At 34.1% G+C, this 16,419-nt stretch overlaps 1 protein-coding gene and 1 non-coding gene across 5 annotated transcripts; one reads left to right on the top strand and one right to left on the bottom strand.

The window, feature by feature from the left end:
- Positions 1 to 290: 290 nt before the first annotated feature.
- On the top strand, positions 291 to 12,828 carry l(2)gd1 (lethal (2) giant discs 1). Of its 4 annotated transcripts, XM_089708895.1 has the most exons (16): positions 291 to 504; positions 901 to 1,108; positions 1,330 to 1,540; positions 2,044 to 2,207; positions 3,777 to 3,935; positions 4,494 to 4,712; positions 5,073 to 5,161; positions 5,524 to 5,685; positions 6,071 to 6,278; positions 6,749 to 6,887; positions 7,782 to 8,012; positions 8,536 to 8,713; positions 9,399 to 9,550; positions 11,494 to 11,605; positions 11,836 to 11,970; positions 12,031 to 12,828. In XM_089708895.1, exons 1-15 carry the CDS (start codon positions 460 to 462, stop codon positions 11,953 to 11,955), a joined length of 2,397 nt encoding a protein of 798 aa, XP_089565021.1. In that variant the 5' UTR covers positions 291 to 459; the 3' UTR covers positions 11,956 to 11,970; positions 12,031 to 12,828. The 4 variants fall into 4 exon arrangements, with proteins under 4 accessions (XP_089565021.1, XP_089565012.1, XP_089565031.1 ...); XM_089708886.1 differs by having other exon boundaries at positions 11,836 to 12,828; XM_089708905.1 differs by having other exon boundaries at positions 11,515 to 11,605; positions 11,836 to 12,828.
- A 1,303-nt stretch (positions 12,829 to 14,131) lies between these two features.
- Positions 14,132 to 14,205, bottom strand: TRNAI-AAU (transfer RNA isoleucine (anticodon AAU)). The gene has a single exon. It is a non-coding gene; the product is annotated as a tRNA-Ile (tRNA).
- Between the last annotated feature and the right edge of the window lie 2,214 nt (positions 14,206 to 16,419).

The following is a 16,419-nucleotide window of genomic DNA, read 5'->3' on the forward strand; positions in this document are numbered from 1 at the left end:
ATATTTGTTCTATTGAAATGAAACCACGAATCTGACAAAACATACATGGGCATACATATTCATTTTAAAATTTTATATTTACAAAAATTATTAATAGGTATATTGTATGGATAATATTTATCCGGCACAGTAATCCGGTTTGTAATGAATTTTGATTTTTGGCTTAGATCATTAAGTAAATGATCTAAGATTTTTGGTTGTGAATGTTATTATTGCCATTATTAAATTGTTATTTCGCCAACTGTCAAATAAAACCACAAACAAAATGATTAATCAAAGTCAACATCCAAAGCAAACAGATTTGAGATTTGTGAAGTTGATCTTTGATGTTATTTTTTTTTGTCACAAATATTTTATAATAAAAACAAACCGATAATTGATATCCTAGCATCTATATTGTATTTAATTTAAATGAGGACTGTATTTAATAAGACAGAAAGGTACTAATACAACGAGAAAATGTCTAGGAAACCAAATTCCGGAAAAAGAGGCAATTTGTCGCAAGTGAGTCATTATAATTTACTTTACATTAATGTTATATGATCTTAGACCATATTATAGAAAATTGCAGGCGATATATTTTTAGATTTGCCGTCATATACCCTATTCGTAAATCGTAATATTCCACATGTTAATATCTGTTATTTCTTATCAGCTGATTGTATGTCAACAACATAATCCAGTTATGTATTTGCATTCTCAAAAATTGCACCTTTAAAATAGGGTTTTCTAGTAAAGAAAAATGAAATTTCATTCATTTTAATGAATATGATTTATTGATGCATTAAACCCAAGGTTACATAGCTTTTTGCAATTCTTAAGCAATTAATTTTTAATTTTCATACTGTCATTTTAATTACGTGCATGTTCCTGTAAGATAAAAAATTGTTTTGTCGACAGTTTGGCCTCATAGACATGCCAGATTTAGACGATGAGCCCATGGGTTTATCTGATGACGATGGCGACTTAGAAGCCGAGTTGGCTGCTATCACTGGAGGTGGTGGCAAGAGGAGCAAGCCGAAGAAACCAGCTGCGGTGGCACCAGCTGACCTGGATGCTATGATTGCTGCTAGCTTGAGGGATGTGCCTTCTGACGATGAGGGATCTGGTAAGAAATAAAATTTCATACAAATAAAATTTTAAGGGTTTATGTGCGCTTCGCGATTTCACCCATATGGCTCTGCTCCTGTTGGTCTTAACATAATCTATTAGCCTTCCTCAATAAATGGGGCTATCTAACACGGGAAGAATTTTTTAAATCCGACCAGTAGCTCCTGAGATTAGCACATTCAAACAAACAAACTCTTCGATTACATTTTATATCCACAGGTGATGAAGACGACCCAGATTTACTCAACGAACTACAAGAGCTCGCTCTTGATAATGATGAAGCTCCCCGTCTCAGCAGACCAGCTCCCCCACCTCCAGGAACTGTCAGTGCAGAAAACAGTACCGTCAGTTTGTTGCAAGAGAGGATATCTAATTATACTATAGCCGAGAAGGCTGCTAAAGAAAGCGGCGAAAGTAGTAGGGCTAGACGGTAAGGAGATAATTTATTTTATTTTATTTTCTTTATTTAAGGATCACAAAAGGTTGTTACATGTGTACTTAGGCTAAATACAGTTTTTATATATAAGTTGGCGTATGCACAACCGGTTATATGTGACCACAGCTTACACACAAGCGTTAACATAAATTTATGAAATTAATACAAAGTGATAACAAATATTAAAACAGCTTAATCATGCATATAAATATACCTGCATAATGAAACACTCTATTAAAATGAAGATAAACTCCTTTACTTATCCAAAGAATCAATCTTTTTTCATATGAATGCTAGTTTATGGTGTATTGTCATTATTAAAATATAAATAAAATTGAACTATTGTATTGTATAATCAATGGATATGATGCGAAAAAAAAAACTGTTACTGAAAACAACATGTTTTATTAAATTAAATTTGAACTGTACCTATTTTGTAACAGAAAAATGAAGCAACCATTATTGTATTTGTTCTAATGTAAAACTATTTTTCGCAGTTTCGGCCGCGGTCTAAAAACCTTGAACGACTTACTAAAACAAGCGAAAGCTGGCCGTCCGATCAACGACGAAGACATTCCTCCCGCTGTCAGTGTTGGCAAGCCAGCTGCACCTGTTGCACCATCAGCCCCACCTCCAGAAGTGGTTCCATCAGCTCCAGAACGTAATGTTAACCGTCAATTAAAATCATACTATCTAGCTTAGATTAAGGATTGGTCTCCGCGCGCGCGCGCTACGACTAGAAACCGCCGGCGTACTTGAAAAATGCGGCTACTAATAGTACGCCGAATTCGGCGTACCCAAGCCAGTCGTGTCACAAGCATTGTGTGGAGAGGGCGAACCGATAGTTTATAAAGATTTTGAACAAAATCTGAAGTAAAATGCCTCTTTGTGTCATAAAACTATTTAAAAATAATACAACAAAAAATAAGAAATCACGTACCATCACTAAGTATCGTATTATTCGAAATTTCTCCTTTACTTCGAAAATTTTGTCTACGAAAATACGACGCCATTCAGTGTTGCCGTACTGCATATCCAAAAAAATACACGTGGTTGAGGAAATCTTTCAGCAATAATTTGAACTTTTTTTCAATAATATTACTAACACATATAAAAAAATTATAATAACAATAATTTATTTCTGTTTAACCATGTTTAACTGACTCATATAATGTGTTATTTTTTTATTTCCGCTTTTTTACTTTTAAACAACCTTTGTGACTATAGTAGCGTCGCAAGTGGATTTGAGTCGCATGTTCAAGGATTCGATTCCCGGCCAAGTCAGGATGAAAAAAATATTTTTCAAACTTCTTTCCAAGATGCCCGATTTCCCATATATGAGGTAAAATTTATGTAGCTGGCACCACAATTTTTCACACACACTAGCGTCGTTACAAATTGCCTAACACACACTACAGAAATGAGTTGCCGCATTCACAGAGCTATTGTTTTTAGGTGGGGCGGTATCTAGTCGTAGCGCGCGCGCGGAGACCAATCCTTAATCTAAGCTATCTGTATTTTTTTTTTAAGTGAAAGTTCTTTATCGGGGTTGGACAAAAATTTAGTGTAACATTTTTGCGTTACGCCGTACGCGTGACATTTTTGCGTTACACTTTTAAGGTCATAAAGAAGTTTCACTTCTTACGTGTGTACTCTAGTACACGCATACATTTTTTTTTGATATTACTGCGACCAGGCAATCTGTTAGGTAACAATTGGCCTTTATATTGTTTGGAACTCCGTCCGGGAACATTGATATTGTTTCAAGGGGCTCGTCCAACGACTCCACCCTTGTAGTCCAGTGTTATATTTGTTTAATTTTTATTTATTTTAGAATCTTTTAGCAAGGTTTGTAATGTCCTGTCTTTTTAGCCTGATGTATTGTTGGCCTCCCTCTCCACTTAACGCTTGAGAAAGGTCGTAAAATCATACTATATATCACGTTTATAAAGACTCGGCCAGCACAGTAGGTGATCTCAAATAATTTTTTCCACAAGTACACTATTGTACGTCATATTTTTGTCTGTTGTGTAATTTATTTGCCATCTTAATGTATTTTTCAATGTAATTTCATATGTGATGCAACAAAATTTATATCAATCTATCTAGTATTTGACGTCTAGAATGCATGTGCACCACGATCAAATCGTGTCGATTTATGTGGTGTTTCTTCTGTATGCTTAATGTATGTTTATTTTTCTATCAATAAATGGTTTAAAAAAAAACCCAGAACCTCAACCACCAGCTCGAAGGGCACCAGTTCCTCCACAACGTGCGGAATCCCTGGAGAAAAGACCAGAAACACCCCCTGAGCCAAAGGAACCGCCACCACAGTTGCCGACAGAGGCGATAGATCCAGCTAAAGAGGAGGGATTGAGGTTTATTTTAAGTAGGTTATGCTTATTAAATTACTTGTTTTAACAATAGTTAACAATTGAACTATAGTTTTGCCTGAAAAGTTTTGCCTGGAATTTTGAAGTGAAAACTTCTTTAGCGGCGTTGGGTATAAAATCTTAAACTCGCGTCAGGACACGTGGCCTGATCGAAAAAGCGTAAGACGGATTTTTTTTAGCCCTTATATTCCATGCGTAAGACGGATACCATTCCAAAATATCAAACATGCTGAACGTTAATAATCAAGTTTTCACTTCTGCCGGCACTCCTGGAGTGCAACCCGTCTTTTTTTTCCTAGAGTTTTGAACATGGTTGAATTATAAACTAAATATTATGTACTTTTAACTTTTTTCGTATTTGCACCGGGGTATATTTTCAGCTAGCCCTGCCATGTAGCACACATGGCATTTTAACGATATTTTTTTTCTTATTTGATGAAAAAAAGATAGACCAAGCTTTTTTCAAGAATTTTTTCAGCATAAATATTTTTCGACTTTTTTTTATCCGACATCAATAGAGTAAATTAAAATCTTAATATTGGCAATCATTTCAGAACGCAAAGAAGAATTCAAAGCGGCAGCTCTAGCAAGCAAGCACGCGGGTGACAAGACAATGGCGCTCGAATATTTGAAAGTTGTAAAACAATTTGATGTAGTGGTGCAAGTGTATAAATCTGGTGAAGCCATGGACTTGAACGAGCTGCCCACCCCCGAGGGTATCGCTGCTGCTGTACGGGCGCAGACCAGTGAGGAACAGGTGCAGAATTCTGCTGGTAAGTTGGGAAGTTGGGTTATTTTTAGCGGATTTACTATAAAAACATTGACTCGCAATTGCCTCAAAGTCATCGTCAAAAAATGTCAGAGTATTGTTGTATAAACTATAAAGCGTTCATTAAAATTAACACATTATTTTGTTGTAATAATGTTTAAAGTCTTTTATATTGCTCTTTTAAAAACTGCTTAATTAACGCATTGGCAGAGTTTCGCTTTGGACAATTTTCGAGCAAGTTAAAGTCTTGTAAAACAGCTTTTAAGCTAGTGCAGCATTAACTATAGAACTTCAAAGAGATGGACATCAACTTAGAATTTCTAGTTCTACTTAAATTATTAACTTATTTTCCTTTTTCAATTAGAACCTACCCCAGCTCCGGTTTCTGAAGGGACACTTATCACAGCGTCCACTGTAGATGAAGCGTTGAGGCAAAGACTCGCTGCTTTTCAGGTAAAGCCAATATATTTTTCTTGATTTATTTGCATTCATAGTATTTTTTTTTCTTTTATATAGAGAAATAAACTTGAAAAATTGTACTAGTATTAACAAAAGTGTGCGTGAGGAAACCTTTTAAGGTGGATTTGTTATTTTATAACAAAATATTTTTGGTTAAAAAATAACAATGAACTATTTGGAAGCATAAAATCTAATTTGTTTTCGTTACCAATTTGAAAGAAAGAAAGAAACATTTATTTATCAAGGACAGCACAAAACTTGTTATGAAATTATGAAAGTTATGAATTTTTAATTTTATAAGTTTTTACTTATATAACCAAATCATTTAATTTGATTGTTTGCTATATTCTTCACAGGAACAAGAGGCAAAAGCCAAAGAACAAGGCAATTCCTCAAAGGCCCGTCGTATGGGGCGTATAGTGAAACAGTATCAAGAGGCAATAAAGTTACATGCTGCGGGCAAACCTCTGCCCCTGGATGAGTTGCCCACACCTAATGGATTTGCCCCTATACCTGGAGTGAGTTTAGAAGTGTAAAAAACGTATTAGTGTTTAGTTTTAGATTAGGGAATTATGAATAATTGAGGGTAGATTCGAAAAAAAAATCTGAATGACTTTACATTGATTTAAATTGGTTTAGCCACAGTATGGCAAAAAGATGCGGGCTGGACACCCGCCTCATGATCGAACTTTTTCTATTTAGGCTACGTTTCCACAAGTGATTTGTTTGTAAAGAACATCATATCGCTTTATTTAGCGAAAGTGAACCCTTAAAAATTTAATATTCTTACTAATAATGTATCCTCGTGTGTTTTAAAACGCTGAAATAAGTAATAAATCGTGTTCTTTATCTATTAAAAAAATTCGAATTTCTAATGGTCAACTAAATATTTGTACGTTACAGGAGCAACAAAGCCCCAAACCAGCCCCAAGCCCCGCAGGCCCCACAAGTCCCGCAGGCCCCCGAAGCCCCGCTGGCCCCACAAGCCCCAGTGTCCCCGCACCGTCCCCGCGACCGTCCCCACAATTGTCCCGAAATGATAAGCAATTATTGCTATTGATGCATCGACAGAAGGAGTATAAGGAAGCGGCTATTAATGCTAAGAAGAGTGGTGAGTTAAATATAAAGAAAAATTTAAAGTTACATTAATATATTTTGGTACCAATGTAGAAAAAAAAAAACTATTCTTGTTGTATATAAATTGGTTTATGTCAAAGTTTTCATTATAAATAGACCATCAAATTCAATTTTTTGTATTATAAACGCATAATTAAACGACATAGCAAGGTATTCTACAAAAATTACGATTTTATTTTTATTATTGAGAAGAGAATCGACTAAAAGCCATATTGTGATTATGACATCAGCTCTTAATTAATAACGTTTGTATTGCAAGTTTTTGTTAAAGTCAGACAAAATATAATACGTTATGATATTCAAAAGGCTTGTAAAGCAAATCATATTTTTCAAATACCATTGAAGACAAATAGCATTGATATTCTTATTCTTAGTTGAATCTCTTAGTACTAAAAACACACTCATAACCTAAAACTATAATAATATTTTTAAAATACCCCACAGGTAACATAGAGCAAGCAAAGGAATACCTTCGCGCGGCGAAAGGGTTCGATTCCTTGATAGAAGCGACAAAGGGTGGTCTGCCCGTTGACTTGAAATCTATACCTTTACCGCCTAAAGCTAAGAAACAAATTGAGGAGACGTGAGTAGAGATTGTCTAATCTAAAAATGAACGCCCCTCCACTAAACTTAATTGTTTCAATGTGTGAGGACAAATAATTATTGAACCACTTTATATGTGTGCGCGCGTCGATTCTACTGCAAACTTTGACACTCGCGCACTGATTTGTCAACTAATCGGGCGATCAGTTCAGGTGCCTAGCATTGTATGGCGGGGAGAGCGCGCTATGTACGGAATGACACGTCCGTTCTGTCGTGCATCGCGTCATTTATGCACTAGTTGGCCAACTGGTCCTGTCGTTCGGGCATGGACGGGACTGGAGGACTGAACGACCAATGAGGCAGACCAATTTGTGTGTATTGCGTCTATACACGTACTTTGAATGTGAGCGTAAACACAGTGGAGGGGCGTTCATTTTTAGATTAGACAATCTCTACTTATATTTCATTTCGGGCCGATTTTTCAATGCTTGGATAAAACTTATTCGTCGAATAATGTATAAAACTACCATTTTAAAAACGTATTCTAATCCGTATTTGACAGTTTACGTGACATTTTAATATTATCGTGTAATACTTTATAGGACGGATAAGTTTTATCCGAGCATTGAAAAATCGGCCCTTAAATGTCAAAGTTAGACCTTCATTTGATGGTTGTCTTGATTGCTTGAATCTTCCAAACTTAACCATTTCTTATAATCCTAGAAATAATCTATATATTTTTTTTACATCTAAGTGCAAAAATAACAAATCTTCATTTTTCCTTTTCCCATTCCCATTCTTAAACAGTTTCATCGTAGTTAGAGTACAGTATTCATGTTTTTATGTTTCGCAGACTAAACACTGCAATGTGTGTTTATATACTTTTTATATTGTAAAATCCTAAGCAATATGTCATAAAAGCCCTCATTTCCAGTTTCGACATAGTAGCAGCCGAAGATTGCGACCCGAAAGAAGATTCCCTCATAACCAGCGACGGTGATGACGTCATGTCACGGTTACACGCACAACTAACCCGCCAACTGAAACTGTGCGTGACTAACCGTGACCATTACCGCGCTATGGGCAATATAGCGGAGAGTAACCGCTTTGAGCACATGGCGGTTAGTGTGAAGCAAGATTTGGATGTAGTGGCGGTTGCTAAAAGGTAGGTTTAATAGGAAAAAATCGCAAAAAATATTGTAGATAACTCATATTTTATGCTGTGCGTCACTAGCTAACCTAAAAGGTGGGTTTGTTAAGAAAAAATCACAAAAAAATTGTTTAATGTGTTTCGTTTTCTAAGACTGTTCGTTTTTAACTTACCTATGAAATTGGTAGGTTAAGATAAAATAGTAAAAAAAAAAAAAATGCTATAAAGCCTTGCGTGACAAACCGTGACCATCAAGGCTATGTCTATCAAAAAATATCAAATGTGTCAAAAAAAAAACAAATCGCAAAAAATCTCAACAAACCCTACAAATTCAGTTAAAATTATATGTCACAAAAAATGTTATTTATACATATATGTCTCTTAGTTTCTCTTTTGCTTTGAATTATATGACTAAGAACCGTTGTTCATCCATTACACACAGGTTTTTACCTAGTTTGGGAGTCAGAGACTTCAGTATTTCAAAATGTAAAACTTTTGTCAATAAAGAATTTTTATTTTTATTTATTATTTATTCCAGTCTCAACCAACCGCCCCCCACGTTCCACTACGAGGGCCGTCAGTTCGCGATAGTGCAGTGCAACAGCGACCTTAACGAGAACGACTTAGAGCTCACAATCGTGCGCGGGATCGCGTACAATGTGCCCAACCCGAGGGAGGTGGATACGTATGTGAAGTTCGAGTTTCCTTTCCCACAGGTGAGGTTTTTGCTATTAAATTGATTATTTAAAGGTCAAATGTGATTTAATTAGTCGAAAGATAATGAAGTTAGAGATGCGATTGGTTTTTTATATAGATAATAATGTGGCACATAAATTATGGCGTATGGGGTAATGTTGGTACATAAATTATGGGGAATATAAAAAATAATTAATGGACTATAATTTATGCCAATATGAATATTAATGTTTGTGAAATTATTAAAATTAATCCATTAATCCGATTTTTATGTTTGGTCCTTCGAGTCGGTTTGTTTTAAACCGGCATTTGTATAATTATTTTGTTATGTAATTTAAGTATTCATATGACGGCGTTCAGCCCATACAGCGGCAGGCGAGGGCTTGTCTGCGCGTGTTTCAGTGTCACGCTGTTCAATTTGTTGTCTATTTTAGTTATTGAAGTGAAACTTCTTTAACGGGCGTGGAAAAAAAATTAGTGTAACATTTTTTCGTTACGCGTGACATTTTTCCGTTACGCGCCATCTTTTTCTTATCCCTACCACGCGTGATTCGACGTATTTCTGTAAAGTTGCATATAGTAAATTATTTTTTGAAAAATAAGGTCATAAAGAAGTTTCACTTCTTACGTGTGTACACTAGTACACGCACACATTTTTTATTTTTTTTTGTACAATAAACGATAAACAAATGAAACACTAAGCAGGACGCGCCGGCAAGTGAGCGCACAGCACTCGTCAAGGACACGAACAGTCCGCAGTACGACGCGACGTTCGTTCTGCCCATACAGCGGCAGGCGAGGGCTTGTCTGCGCGTCTTCAAACGGCACGGTGTCAAATTTGAAGTTTATTCTAGAGGGTGAGTATATTTTTTTTAAAAATTTTTTAACGAATTAAAAAAAAAAATATTTACTAATAAAATATAAGGGATTGACGAATATCATATTTATCTTTAAAACCATGTAGAGCATAATCTATCCAGACAAATAAATCATCAAGTAAATAATTAAGCTTTTATTTTTTTATTTCAAAATGTAAAAAGCTATCCTCCGAAAAACTTAAAGATTTTGGGAATTTTGTTTAGTGTTTTTTCGTGTCCATTTCTATAATTTAGCATGACAGTGTCTGTGTCCCCTATTTTAGTCTAGTGTATTGTAGTATAGTGTACCCTAATATAGTCTAATGTAGTGTACTCTAGCATTAGTGTCCGACCGAAACTGGTTTCCAGGCCGAAACCGAAACCGAAACCGAATGTTCGGCCGTGGCTTCAGTTTCGGCCGAAACCGAAACCGAAACCGAAACTCACGTGGTCAAGTATGAAATTTCTAAAAATACTGAACTTTGGTTCATTTTACCTATTATTTTGCCTTAATTAGGGCATGAAATGAAAACACAGTAATCATTTATCACTACATAGTATAAAACAAAGTCGCTTTCTCTGTCCCTATGTCCCTTTGTACGCTTAAATCTTTGAAACTACGCAACGGATTTTGATGCGGTTTTTTTTAATAGATGAGTGATTCAAGAGGAAGGTTTATATGTATAATAACATCCATTAAATAGTGGAGAAGTACTGTTATTTTTGAGGTTTCTAATGTGATGTCGTAAAAAATTACATTTTTTCCGCTTACATTGCAAACGCAGCCCCTACGAGTTGCCCTACGAGTTGCCCTACGAGTTTTATCAAAATAATGTACTAAGTTATTATACACATTGAAAAGGTCTACAGAAAAGTCCGTGATGGTATATGTCTATCTCTTATGGATAACCCACAATAACTTTTTTTTGTCATTTACTTTTTACGACAAATAATGGCTAATTTTCGAAGCGATTTTAACCAATACAGCATTAATCCTTAACCAATTAAATACCTTGAATACATTGTTCATTTAATATAGATCCATATGGCCCCTTACACCGTATGATTTATGTGAATATTTTCGAAGATATTACAGATTTAAAAATTGCGGGACGTAGCGTTTGCGGCGGTACCGGCCGGCCGGGCAGCTATGTTTTATATACAACGTTCACAGTTTTTCTGTAGTGTATTTAGTATCAGCATTGCACCCGTGCGAAGCCGGGGCGGGTCGCTAGTTTAATATAAAATAAAAAATAATATTTTTAAAATATTAATAATAACAATTTTAATTTTTATTATTTTTTCAAATTAAGTTCTCAGTAAAATCAGTCATCTAAATCAAATCAGTAATTGTTACTGTTACTTTAAATACTTTAATACTTTGGATTGGTATTTGTACTTAGAAGAATAATCAGTCTCTTTTAGGTACCTCTTATATAAAAATAATAATTATTAATTACTATTACACCCAGTTCCAATCTCAACATAGATAATTAAAAATTGTTTCCATCAGCGTGGGTCAACCAACCAGCGTCCGTCAAAGCGTTGCCGAGGAAAACGAAGTTAGGCGAGCGTGAACATGTGTGAACTAAGTTCACTGAACTTGCGAAATAAGTTTCGGTTTCGGCAAAAGTTTCGGCCGATTTTGGCCGAAACCGAAACTGCGGCCGAAACTTGATTTTTGGCCGAAACTCGGCCGAAACCGAAACCGAAACCGAAAGTTCGGTCGGACACTATCTAGCATAACAGAGAGTAGTCTAGTCTATTCCCTACTTTCCGGTACCCTAATATACTCTAGTGTACCCCAGTGTAGTGTACCCTAATATAATCTAGTGTTCCCTAGTGTAGTGTACCCTAATATAATCTAGTGTACCCTAGTGTAGTGTACCCTACTATAGTGTACCCTAGTTTAGTGTAGTGTGGTGTAGTGCAATATCCCGCAGGTGTAACCTGTTGTGTTGCAGTGGCTGGTTCAGCAAGGACACGATGTTAGGCGCAGTTTCAGTGAAATTGGCGCCGCTTGAAACGCAAGTCACTTTGCATGAGGCTTATCCGGTGAGTGTTTTAATAGATATTTTTGAAATGTTCTTTGAAAAATGTAAAAAGATTGGATGACTTGGGTAGACGTTTTAAGTAAAACACGAGGTTTTTGGGGCGGGATGAAGTGACATATCTGATATCATATCTTGACAATACGACATTATAATATTCATTATATATACCAATAATTTGGTTGTCTTATATTTTTTTTGTTATAAATTCGTGTAATTTATATTATTTCACAGTTAATGGACGGGCGTCGTCCAGCGGGCGGGTCACTCGAAGTGCGCATGCGTGTGCGCACACCACTATTACAACAGCAGATAGAACACACGAAACACCGCTGGCTTGTTATCGATAATTGATAAATAAATAATATTGATGTCTTCAAACTATCATTGACGTACGATGTATCGATAATTAACAAAAAAAATTATATCGATGTTTTCAAACTACCCTCATTGACGTACGATAAATAACTATATTTACAATCGTTTAAACATGTCCGAAGCAAAACTCTGCTGATGCGTGTATTGGGCAGAGTTTTTGCATGAGCGAATTCAAATAAATTTGAACGTTATTGCTGCGATATAAAGTGTTAATTTCAATGAACGTTTTATATAACGCTGGGTCATTTTTGACGACTTTTAGGGGCGAATGTGAGTCTAGTTGTTTATAGTACTTTAATGAATTTAAGTTTTGAGATCTGGAAAAGAAGTAAGGTATTTTCGTTAGGAAACTTAAGTTAGGTACCTAATGAGCGAAGGTTTATTTTTTTATACAATACGAGCTTTTGTGAACTTTTCTTTTATAGAATTGCATTTAAATGATATTCATCGATCGACGTTTACTTAATCAACTTGTATCGAGTGGTTGTTTAAACTGTGTTTTTCTGTAAAAATATCAAATATAAAATCATTTTTATTGCTATGTGAAATTTTTTAGCAATATTTTTTGAATAATTAAATTAGATTTTAATATTCTGATTAATTTGTCATCCTATTTACTCGATATTATCTAATTATAAAGTACGTTGCGTTGAAAGTAACTTTTTATTGCTTTTTTAATTCGACTTATCAATTTTTTTACAGTGACGAGTAGTCCTAAATTAATTATAAAAGAAAATAGACAAAGAACATCGAAGTACCTATTGTATCTATATCCAAAAATAAATTTAATATAATTATTGCTAAAAGCAATCATGCAGCTTTAGATCTGTGAGAAATTTAATTCTCAAATAAACACGTTAAAATAACTTTTTAATAAAACTAGCTAGCGCTTACACGCGGCTTCGCTTTCAATTTAAAGAACTAAAAAACAGAATTAACAGTCTTTGATGAAAAACTACAAAAATTCAACTGAAAATATCCTGAAGTAAAATTTAATCAAAAATGACAAAATGAAAATAAAATAAGTGTTTATTTGAGTCTTAAAATAAACTTGAATGTATATAATAAATTGTATGTAATTATACCTAATATATGAAATGAAATTGTCCAAAACCATAATAATTATTGTTGTTAATGTAATTATATATTTTTGTTACTGTATTGTAATTATTGTAGATATTAAATAATTTATGAATAAAGACAATCGTATGCTTATGTGTGTATTTTTTATTTCAAAGAGGATTTAATAATGTGACATTAGAAAAAAGTTATGAGTTTTTTTTTAAATGGCATCTAGATTTCCTCCAAGAAGCTTATTAAGCTTCTTGATTTCCTCCTTAAAACAATGGAATTTACTAGTCGTATTGTATAATAAATGTTTACTAAAATGTTCAATAGATGGCGTTAGGATGCTTGAAGGTTCTTGAAATTTATCACAAAATTTATGAATAATGCAGATTGATGAATGAAACGGATATGAATGGTTTTTAGGTTGTGAAAGAAGACCTGCTTATTCTTTGGTATTGAAATATCATCATTAATATCTGTAAAAAATGTAAAATGATTTGTTTTTTGGTTTTCTTAAAACAAATGAAGCAATGATCTGCAGATCTGCATATTAGAAAAGCATTAAAAGGTGAGAATTTAAGAGTTATACAATCAGATTTTCTCAATAAAATTAGATTATACCACAGATTATGAATATAATAATAATTAATAATTATAATCCGAATTATACCAGGTGACTACGTAATTTACATGTTGTGAAATAATATGTATTTCAAATTACTATTATTGTTTTATTTTAATAAATTGCTTGTTTTGATAATAATTCCTGTATTTTTTTCTTTTGTAACAATACTTACTATTTTTATCTTCTTTACGTTTTTTTACGTTAAAGGTAAGGTCTACAAATAAATTAGCATCAGGTGGTTGTATTGACGCAGGCAGGGAGACACCCACCCTCTTCCCTTTTTAAAACTATACATAAGTATTATAAAATATCTCTAAAAATGTCACGTAGCTGCTATAAATTTTATCAATTCGCAAAGAAAATTATTTGTGCAAAAACTTATTAAATAAAAAATGGGAATGTTAATTTTAATTGAAGATTCGTATGAATAAATTACAAAATTATATTAAAAAAGATTAATGGCCCATGAGGGGATCGAACCCGCGACCTTCGCGTTATTAGCACGACGCTCTAACCAACTGAGCTAATGGGCCAGTTGAGATGCTACCCGAAATTAGGCATCGTATTATTTTTCTTACATTGTAAATTGTGTAGGTATGGGATTTTAATTTGTTTTTTTTTAATTAGCATGAAATTAGTCTTTTATACTAATTCACTGGAGAACAAAGATTTTTCATTATAAAAATAAATGCGTAGAAGAAAGTACGTACCGAACGAACGAAGCACCTATAAACGTAGTATTCCAGTCAGCATTAGGTATTAGTTATTACAACCGGACAAAGCAATTAAAATCAATTTTGAAAACATATGAATTTCCTTATAAACTATAATCTATAATATATGAAGTACATACATTTCGCTATCACCTACCAATAAAGTCTTAGATTTACCAAAATATAATTTTCATCCTCAAATCCACACGTTTCAGCTAATAATGTACAAATCTAAAACTGCGTCGTTCGCTACAAAGATGCGGGTTAAAGCACTTGGCACACCCACTGCAAACCGGTTCGCTTGGCGCCCGGCCCTGTGCGGAGTGCCAGAATATAGGGCTTCCCCATACACATAGAGTTTGTATTTACAACCGATTTGATTGTATATTCCACTAGTTTGGGATAATACACATATACTTTGTATTTACAAAAGATTTGATTGTATATTCCACTAGTTTGGGATAATACACATATACTTTGTATTTACAAAAGATTTGATTGTATATTCCACTAGCTTGGGATAATACACATAGACTTTGTATTTACAACCTATGTGATTGTATAGGTATTCCACTAACTTGGGATATTTCGCGTGGGAGTTGATAAGACGCCTAATTTGCAATATTTGGTACTTCGTGCACAGATAATATACTTAATACTTGCACTCCGTGTGCGATTTTAAATACAGCCTTTTTCTAAAAACCCTCATAATCAGGTTATGCTGTGCTTGGGTTTATTTGAATGATTGCGTCATTCCTTTTAAAGTTTCTGTATATCCAGATGCGGCAACAATTATTGAGAATATTGTGTTCTTCGTTATTATACATTAATCCATCAATAACCAGCCGTCTTTGAATCCTAAAATGGTAATGCCGTACAACATTGCAGTATGATTCATGAATGAATCTTTCTTAAGGAAATTATTTTCTACCACTACACTACAAAAGTTCGAAGTAATTTATAAATAAAAAGAATGAAAGGAAAATCCACAGAGCAAATTCATAATAAATGAATAACAAGACAAACGTTTCGCTGAATCGTTAAGAAACAGTGAAAGATTGATTAAAAGTTTAATCTACAAGGTTCTTTCATTTTACATGGGTAACAAAACCCCATAATAGTTTGTAAAAGCTTTATCGAAAGCTTCTTTTAACTATAAATAATTTACATGAAGATGGAAAATATAACCTAAAATGAAGCCCAACCTTATTTCGCGCGTTTATTATGTGCCAGTGTATGGTATTTTTAATGCTATTTTTACTACACAAGGGTTACCTACATCCCACAGCCATTTTAATATATTCCTGTCTTTATTCCTGTATTCAAAGAATATGTTCAAAAGGCAATACTTATATGTATCCCTTTATAGAGATTTGAAAGGCAACACAGAGTTGAAGCTGGAGCGATCTATTACCGATTCATCCGCAAAACTCATCCGAATTATTTTAGTTCCCGATTCATCCGAAAAAATATTCCCGATTCATCCGAAATCCAAATTATAATTATATAATTACCAATTCATCCGAAAAAATATTCCCTTTTCATCCGGCATGAAAATATCCTTAAATAAGACAAGAAAAAGTATAGATAGCAGAAAAAATATTTTAAAATATATTAACTCATATTTTTAATATACTGTATTAGGTATTACAAATTATATGTATGTATAAATACAAGTACTCACTTTTTTACAATATTTTTTCACTTTTTAACTGACTTCCCAAAAAGGAGGAGGGTCTCAACTGCCGAGTTGTGTTTTTTTGTGTGTTTGTACATCGATAGCGCCCAAACGCGTTGACCGATTGATGTGATTCTTTTTACATTCGACCCGAAATATATTCCGAGTGGGCCCATTTCAAGAATATTTGAAATCGATCCAGTAGTTTCCAGGCGGAGACAATCGGTCGATTTCTCGAACTTGCGAGACGATGTACACTAACTTCTACTGCACGTATCGTGTTGTAACTTTGCATACGAATGTAGATAGAGACTAACCGACTTTTAAAAGAAGAAGAAGTACCTACATACGTAACG

Source organism: Colias philodice, chromosome 2, assembly GCF_061535455.1.
Source record: "Colias philodice isolate Cphi_HAF_F1 chromosome 2, ilColPhil1 Martin Lab GWU primary, whole genome shotgun sequence".
Taxonomy (NCBI): Eukaryota; Metazoa; Arthropoda; class Insecta; order Lepidoptera; family Pieridae; genus Colias; species Colias philodice.